This window comes from Rhinatrema bivittatum, chromosome 1 (assembly GCF_901001135.1).
Source record: "Rhinatrema bivittatum chromosome 1, aRhiBiv1.1, whole genome shotgun sequence".
Taxonomy (NCBI): Eukaryota; Metazoa; Chordata; class Amphibia; order Gymnophiona; family Rhinatrematidae; genus Rhinatrema; species Rhinatrema bivittatum.
The window spans coordinates 532,585,133-532,608,809 of record NC_042615.1 but is presented as its reverse complement, the minus strand read 5'-3'; the positions used below and the strand labels follow the sequence as shown (position 1 = coordinate 532,608,809).

General features: G+C 42.0%; 1 protein-coding gene across 7 annotated transcripts in view; it reads right to left on the bottom strand.

Moving 5' to 3' along the window:
- JAK2 (Janus kinase 2) overlaps window positions 1–23,677 on the bottom strand; it is a 419,848-nt gene that overhangs the window by 35,972 nt on the left and 360,199 nt on the right. For all 7 annotated transcript variants that reach the window (XR_003858317.1, XM_029613659.1, XM_029613675.1 and 4 more), the window contains 2 exons: window positions 17,598–17,715; window positions 509–622 (listed from right to left, as the gene is read on the bottom strand). Coding sequence is in view for 6 of the 7 variants with exons in the window: in XM_029613659.1 (XP_029469519.1) it covers window positions 509–622; window positions 17,598–17,715 (232 nt within the window). In the remaining variant the exon portion in view is untranslated. The remainder of the gene's footprint in view (window positions 1–508; window positions 623–17,597; window positions 17,716–23,677) is intronic.

The window sequence follows — 23,677 nt, the reverse complement described above, 5'->3', positions numbered from 1 at the left end:
GTCTGCCTTAACACGGTGGACGCTGGCATGATGCCCGGGACTCAAATATTGTAATACACCAATTGTGCTGTTTGTGTTAACGGTTAATAAAGCTGTGGCCTGTTTTCGCCAAAACTGAGTAGCTGAGTGTTTAATTTTGGGGGGTTGTTTGGGTGATTGACGAAGAAGCAGGGAGAAAGGTAGTGGACACGAAGGTGCAAACTGCCGATGTTAAGACAGAAGCAGCAGTTGTACCTGTTTATTTTTCTCTTTTTGCCCTGTCCTGTACCTAAGCAGAGTCCTGAAGATTACATTAGCTATGATATTCCAAGAGGTCTCAAGGCACTCTGGTGGTTAAGTCTGTTAATTGTCCCAAGCTTTGCTTCATATTGCAAATAATAAATGCCTCTACTGTTAACAGAGTTGAACATAAGACATGCACACTTGAAAATAAAGTTTTTATATCTATTTTCTCTATCTTGACTTATCTAACAAAGAAAAAGGAAGTATTTGAATTTGTATATAGTACCTCATCAGGGCATCCATCTGGTTTAGGCAGTCTTCCATTATTCTTTAGAAGTTCTATCAAATGGAATACAATCATCTGTCCTTGTTTATCATTACCAATCATGCGCATGAACTCCTGAAACATGAAAACAACTTACACTGACGTCAAATCAATTAGACTTCTATTTGCTTTCAAGTTCATGAACAGTTAATTTTTATTTGCTATTCCAGGCAAATACATTAATTTACAAGATAAAGATACCTAATTAATAGCAGTTCCTTCTAGCTGTGACTTTATTTTATTCTTTTTACTGCTAAGAACTAGCTGCACACACTGGTATGATCCAAAACTGTATGCATATTTTGGGAAGGATTTCCCATATTTCTTGCATATTAAAACATTGCCTGTCTTACAAGTTAACATATTTTTGTCCTGTGTCTTCATCTACTATCCAACTGAACTTTGCTACAGATCAGAGAGCAGCATGGAAGACCTAGAAGAAAACATGCAGTAGATGTGGGGTGGATGTACTATGTGGTAGAAATAAGCAGCTTTTGTAAAAGTCCAACCCAAAAAGATTTGCACTTTGGCAAACTGAAAAGACCAGAAGTAGTTGATCATTATAAATTTGATCTGTGAATTACAAAATAGATTGATACATTTATGGCCTCCTATAATATACTGTAGAAATTACATTCTTCAGATATTTCTATTTCCCTTTTTATATATATGCTCAGTCCAAACTCCATCAACATTTCAGAGCAGGTCTCAGTGGGGAGAAGGTCAAGCTGAGCAGCTCGCTGTATGTTAAGAGATGACTGGATATCAAGAAGGCCAGAAACAGATACAAATATGCATACAGCAGTGAAAAGCGGTAACCCACCAGTAGAAAGGAAGTAGGAGCTTGTTAATATGCCAAAAATACACCTAGAAAAATAGAAAATAAAAGCAGATAAAGATGGAGCCTTGGACAGCCTCCTGTTGCTCAGACCCGGTAAGGTTTAATCAGGCAGCTAGTCAGGCTGCCCATATCCTTCAGTCTGATGAAGGGATGCGTTAAAATCAGGCGTCTGGTGGAGAGAAGACTAGTCTTGGACAGCCTCCTGTTGCTCCAACCCGGTGAATTCCGTCAAGCAGCCAGTCGGGTTGCACCAATCCTTCAGCCTGACAAACAGAGGTGTTAAAATCAGGTGTCCTACGGCACTCTGAAGCCGCCCATCTAAGGGATATGCCCCCTTAGTTCCATTTTGAATTAAAGATATGGGGAAGAAACAGAAGGGGAAGACATCGGTGCTTTTAACATCTTTTACTCCAGTACGCAGTCTTTTAGATCATCACTTCTTTGGTTCTTCTACTCAAACTGAAGGGGAAATACAAGAGTCAGCAAATGAGGTCTCTCCGAGCTCTGGTGCTCCAACTCCTCCACCTCTCCCCAATCTTATGGGTTTTGGCACAACATCTGCTGTTATATCTACCAATATGGTAAATCTTAGCACTGCCTCCCTGGAGCTTTCATAGGGTGCAAAGCAAGGTGGGAGTATTACAGGACCAACATATTGCACTTGGCACTATACTCCCTCTGGAGAATTCAGTAGATCCTGGGATGGTGTGTTGAAGTCCAAGACCAACTGATTTAACCAGTGACCTGTATGGTTAAACCACCATCAGATCTAGGTGACTTTTGGGGCAGGAAGGACATTTCGACTCTGCTGAGATTACTTTAAAGGGCATTTGGGATGTGGTGACCCGAAATGAATCCTCTTTAGTTCAAACAGTTTCTCAATTATGTTCTTTTACAGTAATGAGAAATTACTACTTACCTGATAATTTCCATTTCTTTAGGACAGTCAGATGAATCCGCAACAAGAGGGTTATGCACCTCTACCAACAGATGGAGATGGAGCAAACTGACGTCACAGTACATATAATCCTGCAGTGACATCAGCCTGCCAGCATTTTCTTCAAAAGCAAACTGTGGATAGACTAGCAAAAAAACTTGATTAAAAACAGATAACTATGTCAATACTCAGCCAACAGGAAGCACTGAGCTCAGACAAGAAATGTATTAAAACTAGTCTAGTGACTGGACTAACACTTACCAGTAATCCCCGTACCACTTAGTCACACAAGAGGACCATAATACAATCATTCAACAGTCAAGAGAGGGAAGCTAGATTCATCTGACTGTCCTAAAGAAAAGGAATTTATCAGGTAAGTAGTAATTTCTCATTTCTTAGTGTCCAGTCAGATGAATCCAGAACAAGTGGGATGTACCTAATCTACTCCCGAATAGTGCGGGAGGCTGCCTGCGGTCCTGTCAAAACCACTTGTGCAAAGGCTGTGTTCTCCCGGGCCTGAACATCCAGACGGTAATACCTGGAAAAGGTGTGTTAGGAGCACCATGTCGCAGCTTGGCAAATGTCAACGGGTGACAGCAACCTAACTTCCACCATGACACTGCTTGAGCCCTACTGAAATGAGCCCTAACCTGACTAAGTAACGGCTTGCTAGCATCAATATATGCTGATGTGACTACTTCCTTAATCCAGTGAACTATTGTAGCCCACGAGGCCAGCTCTCCTCGTTTAGTACTGCTGTGAAGGACAAACAGGCAGCCACAGCCTCTCTCTATTCTTCTTCAGCCCAATAGCATAGACAGAATTGAACTTTTGGGGGGGCCCACGTTTAACATGGGTGGGCAGTAGACATATACAGATCTAGGCCCTACTAATTGTACTGTTATCGATAAATAATGTTTTAGCATTAAACCTACAATGGATTTCTGAGTAGTTTGCAACAACCATCATGCACGAGTGACATTTTAAAATATTTTAATTCTATTACTTCAAGCACTTACCAACATTAAAAATACCTTATCTATAATAACCTATTTTATTGTATAATAATCTTTATTACATTTTACAGGATTACAACAACTGGAATACACTTTCTGACTTTCCAACTTTTTAACCATTATCAGGTATATCCTTACAAACTGATAAATGAAATTATAACAAAATCATTTTATAGAACAGTAGAATGGAACAACATATGAACATAGATGAGCAAAGATGTTAGTACACACCATATTATTTAACTAAAAGTACATTTACATATAGCGATACATTTATCATGGCCCAGGGAACACGAGATCGTCAGCTGATATGCGAAGATCAATTATTGGGTATTAGCTCTGTGTCACAGTTTCCCTCCCTCCCCTCCCCGGTTCACCTTTGTGAACAAGAAATCTACAGAGAACTTATGGAAAACTGTCTGGTGTCATCAGAAAACAGATAGTAACCCTACCCCTTCATGAGAGGCCCTTGGGGGTGAGAGATCTTAGTGGGCTATTTATCCAAAAGTTAAGAAGTTAGGCAGAAGAAATATGTACAATAGAAAAAAAAAATTACACGATAGTAGCTTAAGCGTTGGGAGGTTAAGCAGTCAGTATTGGAACATGAGGTGCTATATAGTCCATAAAGCATTGCCAAATCCCTTGGGTTTTAGTGAAAGCCTTTTTTGTGCTTCTTTTAGTTGCCATGTATTCAAAGGTAAAAAGCTTCACCATGTATTTAAACCACTGTATGGTCTGTGAGGGCTCAGGGCACCCAATTAGTCAATATTACATTTTTACCTATTAAGCTGGCTTTTTTCAGAAAGAGGCCTTCAGCTAATGAGATGTTGGAGGCAGTATTCTGAACATCCAAAGCTGTATGTTGTTAGGAAGTTGCTTCTTCAACATCTTATTGCAATCTCCTGCTGCCTGAGCCCAGAAAGATCTAATTTTACAGCATTCCCAAAAGACATGTATGTAGTCCCCAGTCTTTTTCCCACATTTAGGGCACATAGGAGAATCAGTCAATTTGGCTAGGTATGCTTTATCTAGTGGCATATAAAAAAAACAGACATTTCAACTGTGATTCCCTAAGTTCACTGTTGGTAGTGAGTCTTGAGATGTCACCAAAAATCCCTTTAAACTTTGAGAACTGTAGGGGTGGGACCCTGCTCATATGCCATTTTTCTGTAAAGGGGCTGTAGGCAATCCTCGTATTGGAAGTCATAAAGGGTCCGCATGTAACCAGCTATACTTGGTCTTTGGGTGTTATTGTTGAAAAAAATCTTCAATTGATTAAGAGCTGATAGGTCTAGCGAGAGTGATTCCAACGATTTAACAAAATGTCTGAGTTGAAGATAGGCATAAAAATCTGTCTAGGGGAGAGCGAATCCAGCCTGCAGTCATTAAAGGACATGAATGTTCCGTCCATCTTATCGAAGAGTTGAAAAATATGAGATAGGCCACGTTCCTACCATATATAGAAGGTGCTTATCTGGCGTCCTGGTCTGAACATAGGATTATCTGTGATCGATAATAAGGGGGTAAGTCTCCCTGGTAGCTGGAGTATGGAACCAATGGCTGCCCATGTGCTCCTGCAGGATTTAACTAGTAAGTGGGAAGAAAAGCGTGGATTGACCCCCCTCTCTCTGGCTGTTTGTAAGATATAATTTAGGGAACGAGTTTCATACCAGCTAATAAAATAAAATGTGATCTAAAGGAATAATGTTCCTTCTCCGTTATCCAATCATTGATAATACGTAATAAACAAGTTATGTTGTAAAGTTTTAGGTGGGGCTTCCAAATCTGCCTTTTGACAGTGGAATAGTTAAAGTGTGAAGTGAAAGGCGGGCTTTCTTCCCCACCCATAAAAAGAGTCTAAAATTTTTCTCTAGTTTCTTGTGATCCTTTTTCAGTATCCAAAGTGGGAGCATTTGGAGCAAGTACAACCAGCGGGGAAGAATCGTCATTTTAAAAAGATGAATTTTTCCCATTAGGGATAAGGAAAGGGATTTCCATTTAGCTAGAGATTGGGCTGACTTATGGAGTAGTGATGTGATGTTCGCTTGGTAAATTAAATCTAGATTTCGTGGGATTTTGATCCTGAAGTATTTCATTTCGCCTTGGACCCATCTCAGCGGGAACTGTCCTGGCCATATCCATTGTAACATTCCTGTGACATTATGAGCCTCTGATTTGTCTTGGTTTGAGTCCTGTAAATCTTCCATACGTAATCTGTAACTGTAAGAGAGGAGTTATAGATCAAATTGGGTCTGTGAGGAAGACCAGGACATTGTCCACAAAGGCTGTGACTTTGAAAGAATGATTACCTTTTTGGAAGCCCCTGATACTTTGTTCCAGATCTATTTTCTGCAGGAACGGATCCTATCGCCAAGATATATAGCAAAGGGGAAAGAGGACAGCCTTGCCAAACTCCTCTCCCAACAGAAAACTTTTCTGATTTATGCCCATTTGCGGTAATTATGGAGAAGGGATTATGATACAAAAGCGAGATATATGAGACCATGGGGTCCTGAAGTCCGTATCTTTTCAGCACCGAGAAAAGGTAGGGTCATGTGACTATCAAGTGCCTTCTCTGAGTCAAAGGCTATGGCTAACGCTTGAGTGTTATTTCGTTGGCATATCGCCATTGCTGTTAATAGTTTGAGGATATGAGTATTAGTTGTGCAATTTTTTACAAAGTCCACTTGATGTAAAGAAATGAATTGGGGGAGCACTTCGCCCATCCTCTCTGCAAGCACTTTCACCAGTTTTTTAAGGTTGGAGTTCAAAAGGGATATAGGTCTGTAAGAGAATAGTAGTTGAGGATCCTTTCCCAGTTTTAGAAGGACTATGATGTGTGCTGTACTGAAGTGGTTGGGAGCGTGTTGTTTTCTAAAGCCTTCACATAGAATGTGACTAGGGTATCGGCCAACTGGTCTTTCAAAATTTTGTAAAATTCATACGCAAATCCGTCTGGGCCAGGGGCTTTCACGGTTTACTGATGGCTATAACTTGGAGGATTTCTTCCTTCTGTATAAGCTTGTTAAGGAAAGACATTTGAATCTCTGTCAGTGTGGGAAAGGAGAGAGACTGTGGAAAAAGGCATCCTCTTCCATAGGGGAGCCGGGTGAATCGTTAGTGTAGAGGGTTTCATAGTATTTACGGGTCACCTCACATATTTCTGCAGTTTTTGTAGTCTGGTGGCCGCTGTTTGTAGTCATTCGCTCAATGTAGGATTTTGGTTTATGAATGCGAACTAAGTTGGCCAAGAGTTTCCCAGCCTTATTCCCGAATCTAAAGAAATTGAGTTCCAAGGCCTGTAGGGCTTTAAGTGCTCTTTGGTGAAAGTTAAGATTCAGCTCCTGTAATATTTCAAAATATGCCTCACTTGTCGCTTTTGTGGGCTGTGTAACCATAGCTCTTTTAGCTTCTTTTCAAGTCTAGAATGGAATTGTTTATCCTTCTATTGCGTTTAGCTACATAGGCAATGATGTCTCCTCTTAACACAGCTTTCCCAGCTTCCCAGAATAGAAGAGGTGAATCCAAATGTTGTGCATTAAAGGCAACATAACCATTCCACTTTTCTTCAGGTAAAAGTGAAAGTCTACATCATCCTTCAAATAAGTAGGGAATCTCCAAATACTTTCTTCAGGGTCCCATGCTCCCAGCTGAAGATCCACCCAGATTAGGGAGTGGTCTGAAATTGCTTGCAGTCCAATTTCAGCATGGTCTACTCTTGGGAAGTCGGTTTGTATTGTCAAAATAGAATCTATGCATGAAAGTGATGAGTGGGCTCAGGATATATGGGTGAAGTCTTTCTCTGTAGGATGCAGTGACAGCCATGGGTCCACTAGGTTGTATTCCTTGTTTATGGTTTATTTGGTTTTCTATACCATCGCATCAGTGGGAACCTTCACAACAGTTTACAATCATTTAACAAGGAAAGTACAATAATATATAGTAAAAGAAAATGATGACAGCTATAATATATAAAGAAGTAAAACATTAGTAATAGTAGTTAATCTAAAATATTGTAGACTAAAGTTGTATAAATATCAAAGGACAATAACAATTGTGGGAGCACTGCTAAATAGCATAACTATGAAATAAACAAAAACAAATGCAAAAGGTTGATAACTGGTTATCTAGTACAGTCTGCTTATCCAATACCATTCTTTGTAGGCTTGTCGGAATAGCCAAGTTTTGAGTAGTTTTTTTTGAAGAGTTTTGTGTCGTTTTGAAGCCTTATGTTTTCTGGAAGTAAGTTCCATAAGTATGGTCCGGCTATTGATGTCGCTCTTTCACTGACTATTGTGAGGTTTGCTGAGGAGATTGGGGGAATTGCGAGTAAGGCCTTGCATAAGAAAGCGATTCCTTTTTCTTTAGCTATGCTGTGGGAGGGTCCTGGAGGATATCTGTCCAAGGTTGGATCTAATACGTAGTTAAAGTCCCCTGCCACCAAGACTGAACCTTGGGCATTCAGGACCAATTGATGTAGTACATAAGTGAAGAAAGAATGCGAGGTTGAGTTCGGGGCATATAATGAGCATATAGTGACTGGATGGCCCTTTAGCAATCCTGTGATTAGGAGAAATCTATCCTCCTTATCCCGGAAGGAGTTCTGTAACTGAAATTAGAGATTTTTGTGGATAAGTATGGCCACACCCCCTTTTCTTGCCCTTCGCTGCCAAGTATAAACACAGGCCGACCCAATCTCTTTGGAGTTTTTTAGATTCTATATCAGATAAATAGGTCTCCTGAATGCAGGCTATATTGGCTTTGCTTCTCTTCAGATGTTGTAACACTTTTCTTCTCTTAATAGGAGAGCCTAGTCCATTCACGTTCCATGAAATAATACAGGTATTCTCACCAGGCATCATAGGTAGGCAAAGGTGTTACGAGCCCAGTAGAAAATGCAATGCCTCTGCGGACCGTGGAACCCCCAAGCTAGCCCCACCTGTGCTGCCTCCTTCCCTTTATCCTTAATGAATAGTACTTTTGTGATCATCTCCTCTGTGCATGTATAAAGATCTCGTAATTTGTGTGCCCTCTCACCTTGCTCTGTTTTCGGGAAGTCTAAGCTGTGGATGACACCAGACAGAAAAGACATAGCTGTTGTTGTCGGATTTCGAACCCTCAGGTTTCCCTCCCCTCCCTCCCCCCACCCCATAAAGACTAAGTAAAACCCCCGTCTATGCGAGGTAGTTGGGTCATTGTAGGACGTGGACGGGTGCTCCCCTCCCCATTGTTACAACATTTAACTACAATATCATTTCGGGTCTTGCACAATAACTGGGGCTCAGAGTAAACAAAACTAGCATCTTTACTTTACTTGTGTGGAACCCGGATTTAGCTAGGGCTGCGATATAGGCTACTCATGCCAGCCGGGAAAACTGATAGGTAGGGGCCAAATATTAATTAAGCTATTGTAACAAGGGAATTTGTCCTTCACTGTGCCGGCATTGTTAGGCCCGGTCCTCCCTTTTCAGTTACCCTACTGCTCAGTCATTTTCGTGATGGGCCCAGTCTAGCCAGGTCCTGAAAAAGGAAAATTTGTCCATATAGCCCATTTGGTCCAAGTTGCTGATCCAGCGTCCTGGGCCCAACTTGCACCAAGAAGTGCCATAACTCACAGCATTGGGTTTCATGGTATATTCTTTGTCCGGAAGAGAGCTTCCCCAGAAAGCCGATTGTCCTTTTTAAGCGGACGATCTATCGCCTTCTTCTGAGAAGAATCCTATTTCTTGCTTCAGTCCTGTGATAAATGCGTGTGCTTCATATTTTAGGTGTGGATATCGTCTATGTAGGTTTACGCCTCTTGAACAGAGTCGAAAACCTTAGCTTGTCCGCCCTTCCATATTTTCAGTTTCGCAGGAAAAAGCAAGGCAAATTTGATTTGCCATTTGAATAGCTGATCGCAAATTGAGGTAAAGTTTTTCCACAGGGCCAAGACTCGGGCCGAGTAGTCCTGAAATATGCAGACTTTCGGTTGGTTATAGTTTAGGTCCGGGTGTTTGCGGTAAGCCTACATGATGGCTTGCTTATGTGCAAAATTTAAGATTTTTGCAATCACTATCCTTAGTCTCAGCTCTTTTTCTCTGTGACGCCCAAGTCTGTGTGCTCTTTCAATCGCGAAAGACTGGCGCAGGCCAGGTAGGTTCAAAAACTTTCCGGGACCCAAGATTCTAGAAAGGTACCCAGGTTTTTATCTCCGATGGTTTCGGGGAGCCCCAAGAACCTCAGATTTAGACCGCCTAGATCTGTTCTCCTGGTCATCCAATTTATCCTCGTACAAAGCAACAGTTCGTTCTAGAGCCGCCATCTTAGTCTTTTGTGCCGTCATGTCTCCCTCAAGAATTGAAATTCTTCCCTCAGCCTGTTCTATTCTGGGGTTGATGTCCGCAAGGGCTTGTTTTACTTCCTGCAACTGGGCGGATATGCTGGTGAGTTTTTCTTCTAGCGCCGAAAGTACTACCGCTTTGATGCCGGCCAAAGCTGCATCGTTGATGTCCATTGTTTCCCCAGCCGCCGGCAAGGTCACCATTTTGGATTGCACGCCTCGGAGTTTTTCTTTCTCTTTTTTTGATCCCCTTACGGGCATACCTGATGGAGATTTGTTCATATATGGCACAATCGACATGTGCCCTGTTGGAGACCTGGGTTTTATTGCTTGAAAAAGCTCTTTAAATTGCCGATTTTCCATTAGTTGAGGAGCGGGGCATCCGGAGCCCAAGAAGAAACGTCCTCTCTAGCTTATCCCATCATGTGACCCCCTTAATCTATTTCATATTTATTGCAGTTTCTAAATACACAATATCATGTAAAAAATAAAGAACACTTCAGAAACATCCGATCCAGCAATAATCATAATAATCATAAAATATTTGCAAAAGGTGCAGAACATAACTAGGACATACAAAAAAAAAAATCAAATTCCGGTGTCACCTCAATGAGGATTTGTCTGGAGGTACACCGGACCTTGGAACTCCCTTGACTGGTTTCTCCGCAGGAGGGAGGTGGAGCCTTGGGCATGCGACCGGATGGGAGAATAGCGACCGGCAGCATTGCAGACAGGCAGCAAACAGGGACTGGGTGTTGGGGGCGGGGCAGGGCAGGGCGGTGGCCAGAAGGAAGCAGAGCAGGAGACCTGGTAAAAGCAAGGCAGTGCTGTAGTGAGTTTGACAAACTTCCACTTCAGCCTCTTGAATTTGGTCAAATGGCATTCCGGGTGCTCCCACTTCTGGAGAGGAGAGAGAGAGAGAGAGAGAGAGAGAAAAAGACACTGGTCTGGAGGGGAAGGGGTGGAGTGACACTAACTGAAGAGAGAGAGAGAGGAAAGAGACTTATCTGGGGCAAGGAATGACACAGTGACTGGAGAGAGAGAGTCTGGTCTGAGGGCAGAGGGTGACAGTGAATGAAGAGAAAAAGGCTGGTCTTGGGGGAGAGTGTAACAGTGATCAGTCTGGGGGAGAGGAGATGAAAGAGTGAGAGATTGGCCTTGGGGGAGGGAGTGACCATGAATGACTAGTCTGCTGAGAGAGAGAGAAATATTTAGGGGGAGGGGGGTGACAGTGACTGGTGAGAGTGAGAGACAGGTCTGGGGGAGGAATGACAGTGACTGGTGAGATGCACATCACAAAAAGGACATGGAAAATTCAGGAAAGAATTTTTTCATTCTTTGATTAATACAAATTTTCAATAAATTCATTAACAATATATATCATGATATCAAAATTTTTTTTTAAATAATTAACCTCAAAATGATTAATACATCAGTATTTTTCAAAATTAATTTTTATTATTAATTTAACATCGTGTAGGTACCTATACTATTAAACATCACTAATCATAAATAACAAGAAACACTATCCCATAAAACATTACATTCACTCACTACAGTCACACATCTTAAAAACCCACCTTATTGCACATAACCCAAAAGTAGTAAACATACATCATATCAATATTATGTTGAAAAATCATCCCTATATGCATGTAACATACATAAATTTCAAAACACCATTGTTATACACATTTTATTTCAAAAACGACATCCGATGTTCAAAAACCTTCTATTGTTATATCAGTGTGTATAATCAAGTCTGTATTCAACTCCCTGTATATATTCAAGCCTTTAGATTCAAACTCCCGACAGGACCTGTTTCGCGTTTAAGCTTCCTCAGGGGATGACCTTAACTCAAGGCTTTAACACGCCAGTATCACACGGGATTCATATTTCAACATATATTTATATGTACCCACACCACTGAAATATCATTACAAATAACTGTGTAAAAAGACAATCATTGTATATCCACAAGTAGTTTCAGCGGGAGCACCAAACTCACAGCAAGTGCCTCCCAGAGACGGACCAAACGGCCTCACGAGAATAATTTACCGCACAAGCAGGAGAACATACTCCAAAAAATCTTCTTACATCTTATCAGAGGCTTGCCATAACTCCATGTATCACCCGCTTCCAAATCGTCTCATACCGCCGCCATGCAACGGCTCTTCAATCAGCGTGATTGATTGTCTTTTTTCACAGTTATTTGTAATGATATTTCAGTGGTGTGGGTACATATAAATATATGTTGAAATATGAATCCCGTGTGATACTGGCGTGTTAAAGCCTTGAGTTAAGGTCATCCCCTGAGGAAGCTTAAACGCGAAACAGGTCCTGTCGGGAGTTTGAATCTAAAGGCTTGAATATATACAGGGAGTTGAATACAGACTTGATTATACACACTGATATAACAATAGAAGGTTTTTGAACATCGGATGTCGTTTTTGAAATAAAATGTGTATAACAATGGTGTTTTGAAATTTATGTATGTTACATGCATATAGGGATGATTTTTCAACATAATATTGATATGATGTATGTTTACTACTTTTGGGTTATGTGCAATAAGGTGGGTTTTTAAGATGTGTGACTGTAGTGAGTGAATGCAATGTTTTATGGGATAGTGTTTCTTGTTATTTATGATTAGTGAAGTTTAATAGTATAGGTACCTACACGATGTTAAATTAATAATAAAAATTATTTTTGAAAAATTCTGATGTATTAATCATTTTGAGGTTAATTATTTAAAAAAATTTTTTGATATCATGATATATATTGTTAATGAATTTATTGAAAATTTGTATTAATTAAAGAATGAAAAAATTCTTTCCTGAATTTTCCATGTCCTTTTTGTGATGTGCATTAATTGTTGAGTTAAGGACTGTGTTTGACCCTTGTCATTGTTACCAGATTTAGTGACTGGTGAGAGACAGTCTGGTCTCAGGGAGGGGATGACTGTCAGAGTGAGAGACTGAGGGGAGGGGTGGTAGTAACTGGTGAGAGACAGACTGGTTTGTGGGGAGTGGGTGATAATGACTGGGTAGGACATGCTGAGCAGTCACTCTGGGAACCACCAGCACCACCTATCCTGCCGTGGCCCAGCAAGGCCGCAGCAGACCCCATTCCAATGCAGCCTGAAGATATGTGGAGGCCCTGAGAGTGAGAGCATGTGTATGTGTGTGAGAGAGAGAGAGAGCAAGAGGCTGTGTGTGCATGTATGTGCAAGAGTGCAAGGGCCTGTATGTATGAAAGAATGAACATGTATAAGTGTGTGTGTATATATGAGAGCCTGTATCACACACATATGTCACACGAGTATGTATGTGAGGGAATCAGAGCTTGTGTAGAGGGCTTGTTTGTGAGTATGGGCATGTGTAAGAGGAGTGGTATGTGAGAGAATGAACATATGTAATTTTATGTTACAAAGAGGATAAAGTTTGTGCGTTACCCCTCCTCACTCCACAACAATCTGAGGGTGACTGGAAATGCAAACAACCCAGGTATGGAATGATTTTTTAAAATCCTTATTAGTTTTAATTACTGGGTGTTTGATGTTTCTGCTTTTTTGAAATATTTTATCAATGTTTTGGGAAACATAACATTTTTAAATTATTGGATGCGCTATTTATCAGATATTTTATTCCTCAGATGTTTTGAAATATTTATTCTTTTTATTAGCGTGGTTTTACTATTATGATTCAGGATTTATATGTTTTTATTATATTGCTTGATGTTTAATGAGGCATGGTAATGTTGCACTGCATAGATTCTGGCTTGATGCGATTTCCAGTTCAGTTTTTGTCTGTACATTTCTATTTATGCTTTATCATATCTTTATTCTCTATTTGTTTCCATACTTGTGGAAATATTTTGTGTAATCTGTGAGATGTTAAATATCATCTGAATAAGATCTTATATTCATTTTCTAAATTTGTTGATGAACTGCTGTCAATCAATTTAAAAAATAGTTGTGCTGGATGGCTAGAACTGGCCAAGGCTTTATTGCATATACTAGTTAAAGATAATGTATATTGTTGTATATAGTGCTTTTTGGAATGTATAATTTATATATAGTGTATAAGGTTATCCACAGTGTATAAGGTTATCCACAGTGCCTTTTTGAGTGTATAATTTGCAATGTTACATATTATGTTCTTTGGTTGTTTTTCCATCAGGTACTGTTCCTATTCTCCTCTTCCTCTTTTCCCCCCATTTCTCTCGCTCCTTCTCTCTTCCTAGCTGCTCCCCTCCCCCCACCCTGGTTTTTTGTATTTTCCTCCTTCAGTTATATTGTAAACCGGCATGATGTATACACGAATGTCGGTATATAAAAGCTAATAAATAAATAAATAAATAAATATAGGGATCCTTCAAAGTTTTTCTTTGAAAAGTAAGTTTGCTTTCCATAAACGGTGTTTTCTATAGCTAGCAGGATGAAATGGCCATGCTGTCTGGGACGTCTTCTGGGACGGCCGGGTGGAGCTAAACTAAACTGAAGAGCTTTGCTCCGTGTGAGGCTGCGCATCCTTTCCTGCGCAGTACCATCTTCTCCTCAGTTGATTCCAAAGCATATCTGCTAAGCATAAGGTGGAGACAGTACAGGGAGGTCGGGGAGCCAGTAAAGCTAATTCATGCTGCTATCTACTGAAAACACTGATTATGGTAAACATACTTGCTTTTTTCCTGCAGATAAGCAGGCTGAATTAGCCCTGCTGTCTGGGAGTCCCCAGCTGAAGCTCAGTGTGCAGCCAGGAGATATCCTTGCAAAGAGCTGGATGGTTTCAAAAAGGCTGAGTCTGACGGGCTGTGCTCAACCTCATCCACAGCAGTGGACAGTCTCTCTTTGTGGTCACTGAGTGGAGTATGGATCTTCACATCACGACACATGCCATGGCTTGCTGGTCTAGGCAGTATTGAGCCGTGAACTTATGCAGGGAGGACCACGTAGCTGTCTTGGATTGGAACTTCACGTAGATGGGCTACTGATGCTGCCATCACTCTGACTTCATGTGCTTTTGGTAAACTGGCTAGAGTATCTGATCTTTTGGCATAACAGTATTGAATGAATTGCGAAATCCAAGTGGAGAGGGTCCTCTTGGAAACCAGCAGACCTGGAGCATTTGGGCTGAAGGAAACGAACAGTTGTGAGGCCCTGGTTTCGGACTGTGTTCTCTGTTTATAGTACGCCAAGGCTCACTTGCAGTCCAGCTTATGTAGTCGCCTCTCCCCTTCATTTTTGTGTGGCTTCGGTAAGAAGGTCGGCAGGGTGATAGTCTGGTTTTTGTGGAAAACTGAGAATACCTTGGATAAAAAGGAAGGGTGGAGCCGTAAGGTCACCTTGTTGTGATGGAATTCCAGGTACGGCAAGTAGTGGACCAGCGCCTGCAGCTCACTGACTCTCCTTGCAAAGCTCAGGGCTACCAAGAATAGCACCTTCCAAAAGAGGTATCTTGAATGAACAGACTCCAAAGGATCAAAGGGCGGAAGCGTGAGCTGCTCCAGAACGAGATTGAAATCCCACGGGACAGGTGGCTTGTGCCAGCGGTGGTTGGAGCCGCAGAATGCCCTTCATGAAGCAGGAGGCCAGGGGATTGTTGGAAATCGGCAGCCCCTGGTGGGGGTGGTGATAAGCCTCAATTGCGCTGACATGAACCCTCACCAAAGCCATTGCCAGTCCCGTCTGAAATCGTGAATGGAGGTACTCCAAAAGCTGCTCCGGGGAGCACGAGAAGGGGGTCTATTCCCTTGGCATTACACCAAGTAGCGTATCTCAGCCATTTTCCCTGATAGTTGTGTCTCGTGGAGAACTTCTGGGATATCAATACATCCTGGACTCCTGAGGGCAGCTAATTTAATACTGCCCTTTCAATCTCCACGCTGTGAGATGTAGGGAGGAGGGTAACGGGTGAAGCAGGGTGCCCCTGTCCTGCAACAGTAGAGTTGCACTGTGGCCCACCAGAATGGGTGGGTCTGTGGAGAGATGTACAAGAAAGGCATACCTCAGTTCTCTGGGCCACACTGGAGCAATCAGGATGAGATCCACCAGGTCTATCATACACTTCTGTACAGTCCTCGAAATGAGCTGTATCGGGGATACACGTAAAGAAGTCCTCCCGTCCATGATACGAGGAACGCGTCTGGTGCCAGGCATGTCTGGCTGGGTTACACCGAGCAGAACACTTGCACCTCCTTTTGCCCTCCGTTGCGAAGAGGTCTATACACGGGAGGTCCAGATTCGGAAGAGGGACTCTGCCACGTCTTGGCAAAGTTACCACTTATGCAGGTGGAAAATCCTGCTTAACTTGTCTGCTGTGGAATTCTGTACCCCGGGTAGGTAGGTTGCCTGTAGGATGACTGAGCGTTCCTCTGCCCACTTCAGGGTGCTCACCGCTTCTCTGCACAACATCCAAGAACCTGATCTCCTTCCTTGTTTATGTAGAACATTGCGACTTGATTGTCCATGTGGACATGACGACTCTTCCCCACAGGAATCCCTCGAACATGCATATTGCGTTGCCAATGGCTCGGAACTCCAGGAGATTTATCTGCTGGGTAAGCATCCTGGAGTGGGCAGAGGAACGCTTAGTAATCCTACAGCCGACCTACCTACCCGGGGTGCAGAATTCCACAGCGGACAAGTTAAGCTCTGGTCCTCAAGAGTCACAAACAGGTCTGGTTTTCAGAAAATCCACAATGAATATGCATGAGTTAAATATACATGCATGACCTCCACTGTATGCAATCTCTCTCATCCATATTCATTATGGATATCCTGAATACCTGGCCTGTTTGTGGCTCTTGAAGACCGGAGTGACCACCTCTGCAATATAACACAAATTTTAGTATTAAGAGAAACAAAAAGTCAGATTTGCAAGTTTTGGGGCAAATATGAATTGATCACTGAATGCTAGATTTTACTATTTTCTAGCTAGAGGATGTAATAAAACCAGGTGTACCCTGTGAAATTTGTATTAAGTTTCTCTTCTCCATCTTCTGTCATACCCATCCGGCCTTGTCTCACCCCATTTTTCCCGCCACTCCCTTTCATGGAGTGGTTAGAACAGCAGGCTGAGAACCAGGGAAGCCAGGGTTCAAATCCTACTGCCACTTTTTTGAGCTTGGGCAAATCACTTCACCCTACATTGCCTTAGGTACCAACTTAGATTGTGAGCCCTTTGGGGACAGAAAAAATACCTACTGTGCCTGAATGTAACTTGCCTTGAGGTACAATGAAAAGACATGAGCTAAATACATTAAATAAATCTCACTTTATACTCCATTTGCTACCACTATATGTCTATCATCCTTCCATCTTTTCCTCTTCCAAAACCCTCCCTCCCTATGATTGTCCTTCTCACATCTTTTCCAGTACAAGGTTCAAAATTGTGGAACCAACAGTTTCCATTTGAAAGATTTGCTGTCTCTTAGCAGCCACTTCTAATAAAAAGCAATCAAGGTATATCAATTCAAATGACATCTCCCACTCTGTTGTCATTACATCATAAACCCTGACCAATGGAAAATCCAAGGAGACAGTTGATTCAATGCTTTCTCAATGACATTCTATTAATATTATTGACATTTGATTGTGTTTTGAAGAATTCTAGACAAACCTTCAAGTCATACATGACAGAATCAATGACCTTTCTCCAGTATCTCCTTCAAAGTTATTTTATCATGACATATTCAGTATTATAATGTAAGATGATTATTTGTCAGAGTACAATGGCAAAAATATGCCAACCTGAGAAAAGAAACTGCTATTCTTTGGGAGCTGAAGACAACTTTATGCTTTTGTTAACATATATAGATTTTGTATAAGGGAGTGCTTTAACAAAAAAAAAATTCTGGTTTACAAAAGACATTTCTGAAAATCATTTTCCTCTTTTACTGAAGGTAAGGGAAACAAGAAAAAACAATGAACTGACCGATGGTGGGCTCTTGCTTTTCTCACTGTATGTGAAGAGCTCATAAAGGACCACTCCAAAACTCCATATATCCGATGCAACAGAAAACTTGCTTTCAGTCAGCGATTCTGGTGCATACCTACATTGAATAACAGAGAAGAAAACTCATCCAGGTGAAAGAAAAGCCGGCATTCACCTAAAATTATATAGGACTCCAATTTGCTGCAATTCTATAGCTACAATTGTGGCAGAATTTGCTTGCAGCCTTATAAACATAGCAAACTGCCAGATGACTTCATTCATCACACTGCATCAGTTCTATTGACTTCTTTCTACTGCTGCTGATGTCTTTTCTTGCTCACTACCAGCAGTTTCCTTCTTCCTCCCACTAGTACAGCTCAGGTCCAGTGCCTATTTCCTCCCTTTAGTAGGCAGCAACATGTGGGTTCAAAGTAAACAGAGCCTCATGGTGTCTACAGTGGGAAGAAAGCAGCAGATGCACGGGGAAGGAAGAGCAGAGGCAGAGTGGGAGAAAAGGTCAGAAGGAAGGATGGGAGAGTCAGAGAAAAAGAGGAGGAGGGAAAGAAAACTGGGTCCAGGAACAAAAGAAAATCAAGAAGAGGAGAAAGCACACTGGAGTGAACAAAAAATAGATGGAAGGGGTAGAAGGAAATACACCTTGCAGGTGGAAGAAATAAAAAGAGATTGGGGAACTGGAAGAAGATAAGAGGCATCTTTTGTGAGGGGGAAGCAGGCTGTAATGAGAGAATGGGATAACAGGAGAGACAGAGTAAGAAAATGTGGGAGAAAAAAGAAATGAAAGCAAACAAGGAAGAAAACTGAAATAGCAAAAACGAAATAAAAAGAGCAAAGGAATCTTTGTAAAGCAAAGTTGCTTACCTGTAATTGGTGTTCTCCATGGACCACAGGATAAATAATCACACATGTAGGTAACAGCACAGAGGATGGAAAAATTGCTAGCTACAGGTAGAAAGAACTAGAAGTACTTTCTGTTCATGCTAGCTGTTAGGATTTGTAAGTGTGTGAAACCTTTGGCCGAGATGAGAAGTGGTACCGCCCAGGGGGAGCAGCCCCTTTGAGCCTCACCGTTGGGAGGCGGAGTCTCAGCTGCGGGATGATATACAGCAGATGTGATGATGGAGAAAGAGAGGGTGACCCCACGAGGCGGGCCACGGAGCGGCAGCGCCGACGTTTCCGTCAGACTCCGCTCGGGAAATTGGAGTCAAGCAAATATCTGCGGCACTACCCGAGAAGCAGGGGGTGCCGGCGGATGTTACAGTCACTGTAGTTACACTGGGCCCATAGGTATACTTACTCAAGGGAGTTCCTTGGTGGAAGATCACGGTAGTGGTCCGCAGAGCGGGGTACACTAGCGAGGGTTCCTCAAGTAGTCACGGCAATGATCCGCAGAGCGGGGTACACCGGAGGGAAGTGCCACGTAGATGACACAAGCGGGGGTCCACAGTTTGGTACTCACAGCGGCTAGGAGAAGAATAGAAGTTCAGAAGAAAGCCTCGGGAAGCGAGGCAGGCAGTAGTCCGGGTGACAGGCCCTCCGAGGAGCGGACAGCCAAGAGACAAGGAAGGCCCCCAAGGAGCGGGTATCTGGCAGTCTCCACCACGGAAACAGGAACCAGAACAATGCTGAAGAGAGTAGGAAAATGCAGCAAGTGAACTCGTTGCCAAGTGGTTAAAGCCGTCTGGGCGAGCTTAAATACTGGAGTAGAGTGACGTCATCAGATGGGGACGCCCCTGAGGTTCCCGCCATGACGTGGTTAAAGCTGGTCGGGAAGCGTGCGTGCCTAGGGAACGCCTAGGGAACCCCAAGGGAAAGATGGCAGTCGGCAGCGTCCATGCTGCTCAGGAAGACCCGGGAATGGAGGCCGATGGTGGCTGGCAGAGGCCGTGAGTTTGCCCAATGGAGCTAATACAGCAAAAGGAGAGGTGAGCAGTAGTGGTCGCAGCTGTCTGCGACCGCGGAGCATAACACCAGCCAGTACCACACAGTTGCATGCTGCAAAATCCTGTCTGCCATATATCGGAGATATATAGAAAAATATTTTGGAACTACAAGGGGAGATGGAAGGGTATTTATCATGCTCTCTATGTAGAATATCAGTGACAGCAATGTTGCTTTTTCCATGGACAATAGGATGAAACTAGTCACACCCACAGAGACTCCCAAACTAAAAGGCCACTGATCACACTATCCTGAAGATATCCATGAAGAACAATTTTACAACCCAAGATATGAAGGGATGATTCAGCTCTAGGAGTTTTAAGCCTAGGAAAAAAATGTAGGAAATATAATTAATTGGTTGATATGGAAATCAGACTACCTTCAGAAGAAACTATGGATTTGTATGCAAAACTGCTCTGATAAGGTGGAATTTTATCTAGGGCGGATAAGTCATGAGTGTTTGAAATTCACACACTTTTAGCTGAAATGTTAGTTACAAGAAAAGCCACTTTCCAAGTTAGATATTTAAGGTGACAAGTATCTATGGGCTGAAAGGGAGTTTTAATTGAGTGAGGACTACCTTGAGAACCCAGGAAAGTGCAGACAATTTTATGGGCAGCTTGAGGATTAGTAAAGCTTTCATGAAATGAGTTACTAGTGAATATGAGAATATTGCTTTTCCTTCTTTCTGATTATGCTAAGTGCCTACTGCACTAAGATGAACTACTGCAAAGCCATCTCTGAAGCAAAATGCGCTCTCTCTCTAAAACAATCATCCTAGCTAAAATTGCACCAAGGCAATTTTACTGAATAGTCAACAAGCTCCTGGGAGTCACCACTCCTCTACCCTTCTCCCTGGAAATTACTGAAATAACCAACTGAATTTTGGACATAAAAATTAATCCTGTCAGTACAGAGCTACACATCAACAATAATGAAAGTCCTCCTCAGGCACAGCAAATCACTCCCTCCCATACTCTCTTCTTTCCAGCCGTTGCATGAATTAGAAGTTTATTCTCTTCCGTGGACCTCAAACCACAGCTTCCCAGGAAGACTTTTGCTCAGTTTGGCCAATCAAACAAGCCAGATGCAGCCTACTTGGTTGTCTAAAACTCATTAACACTGCAGTGGAAAAACCTTTCCTAAAGAAATCTAGCCTAGATCCAATCAAATCAAGCAGCTACCCTCCCCAGTCTCAAACCTTCCTTTCTTTAAAATCAATGAGAATGCCATCTTACTGCAGCTATCTGACATTCTTCATATCACACAATACTTAGATTCATGCCAATCCAGATTCAGACACTACCACAACACAAAAACTGCAGTAGTAAACCTGGCTGATGACCTATGACTACCTAGATTGCAAACAAGTTTCTCTTTGGGCCTCCTGCATCTTTCAGCAGCATTTAACACCATAGATCATGAACTCCTAAGCAACTTGGGTCTCTCTGGCCCAGCACTTGTCTGGTTCATATATTTCCTCCAGCACTGAACTCAGACTGTTTCCATGTGGCAAACATCCTCTAACCCTCACCTTTTCAAATGTGTCCTGCAACTCTCAACATCTACATGGCTCCATCAGGCAAACTTACTAGTTTCTATAATGCATCTTCTTAGATGACATCCAATTGCTGGTTCCTTTAGGCCCAAACCCTAACCAGGCAATCACCAACTTCAACAATTGTTTAAGAAATGTCTCGGACTGGCTAGGCTACAATAAACAAAAATGAAACCCTCAAAAAACAGAGGTGTTTTGGATTGGAAAGACCCTACAGCTATATTCATTTAAAAATTACTATTTATTTAAGGTGCAGTAATTATTCCATCTAATTGCTACAGATCTAGGCACTGCAATAGAGAATGATCACTCCCTTGTCTCACCAAGTCAAGCAGGACTCAGAGAATTTGAGAGATCTGGAGGGGTTGTGAATACATAGCACAAAGTTCACCCATGGGAGACCCTCTGAGATTGTCATTCCTTCAGATACCAACCCCAGAGATTGACTTTCATACTAGATCCCCAACGCACCACCGAAGCCTAAATACAACAGTTAGCAAAAATAGCCTTCTTCCAACTAAGTCACTTCTGCCCCTTCTATGACAGCCCTGTCTTTGCAATCTCCTACTTGAATTACTGCAACTCCCTCTACATTGGGCTATCAAAAAAGCTAGATGCCTGCAACTTGTACAAAACACATAAGAACATAAGAAAATGCCATACTGGGTCAGACCAAGGGTCCATCAAGCCCAGCATCCTGTTTCCAACAGTGGCCAATCCAGGCCACAAGAACCTGGCAAGTACCCAAAAACTAAGTCTATTCCATGTAACCATTGCTAATGGCAGTGGCTATTCTCTAAGTGAATTAATAGCAGGTAATGGACTTCTTCTCCAAGAACTTATCCAATCCTTTTTTAAACACTGCTATACTAACTGCACTAACCACATCCTCTGGCAACAAATTCCAGAGTTTAATTGTGCGTTGAGTGAAAAAGAACTTTCTCCGATTAGTTTTAAATGTGCCCCATGCTAACTTCATGGAGTGCCCCCTAGTCTTTCTACTATCTGAAAGAGTAAATAACCGATTCACATCTACCCGTTCTAGACCTCTCATAATTTTAAACATCTCTATCATATCCCCCTCTCAGCAGTCTCTTCTCCAAGCTGAAAAGTCCTAACCTCTTTAGTCTTTCCTCATAGGGGAGCTGTTCCATTCCCCTTATCATTTTGGTAGCCCTTCTCTGTACCTTCTCCATTGCAATTATATCTTTTTTGAGATGCAACGACCAGAACTGTGCACAGTATTCAAGGTGCGGTCTCACCATGGAGCGATACAGAGGCATTATGACATTTTCTGTTTTATTCACCATTCCCTTTCTAATAATTCCCAACATTCTGTTTGCTTTTTTGACTGCCGCAGCACACTGAACCGACGATTTCAATGTGTTATCCACTATGACACCTAGATCTCTTTCTTGGGTTGTAGCACCTAATATGGAACCCAACATCGTGTAATTATAGCATGGGTTATTTTTCCCTATATGCATCACCTTGCACTTATCCACATTAAATTTCATCTGCCATTTGGATGCCCAATTTTCCAGTCTCACAAGGTCTTCCTGCAATTTATCACAATCTGCTTGTGATTTAACTACTCTGAACAATTTTGTGTCATCTGCAAATTTGATCATCTCACTCGTCGTATTTCTTTCCAGATCATTTATAAATATATTGAACAGTAAGGGTCCCAATACAGATCCCTGAGGCACTCCACTGTCCACTCCCTTCCACTGAGAAAATTGACCATTTAATCCTACTCTCTGTTTCCTGTCTTTTAGCCAGTTTGCAATCCACGAAAGGACATCGCCACCTATCCCATGACTTTTTACTTTTCCTAGAAGCCTCTCATGAGGAACTTTGTCAAACGCCTTCTGAAAATCCAAGTATACTATATCTACCGGTTCACCTTTATCCACATGTTTATTAACTCCTTCAAAAAAGTGAAGCAGATTTGTGAGGCAAGACTTGCCCTGGGTAAAGCCATGCTGACTTTGTTCCATTAAACCATGTCTTTCTATATGTTCTGTGATTTTGATGTTTAGAACACTTTCCACTATTTTTCCTGGCACTGAAGTCAGGCTAACCGGTCTGTAGTTTCCCGGATCGCCCCTGGAGCCCTTTTTAAATATTGGGGTTACATTTGCTATCCTCCAGTCTTCAGGTACAATGGATGAATTTAATGATAAGTTACAAATTTTTACTAATAGGTCTGAAATTTCATTTTTTAGATCCTTCAGAACTCTGGGGTGTATATGGGGTGTATATGATACCATGTTCAAAAGCTTAGTCCCAGCCTTCAAATACCTCTAGGATCAGGTACTACTCTATATCTGTAATCAACTCACTGCACAAACCCCCTTTCGCCCCTTGTGCTTACTACTTCAAGCCTGTTTAGTGGTATCAACTTCCAAACAAATACGATTCTCCAACACGAGAAAGAGAACTTTCAGAAAATCGGTCCCTGCCCTCTGGAATGTACTATTGCTTGATATCACATTTGCACCAGACCACCTCACTTTCAGAAAACACTGAAAACCTGGCTATTTATAGCATTTGGCTGGAT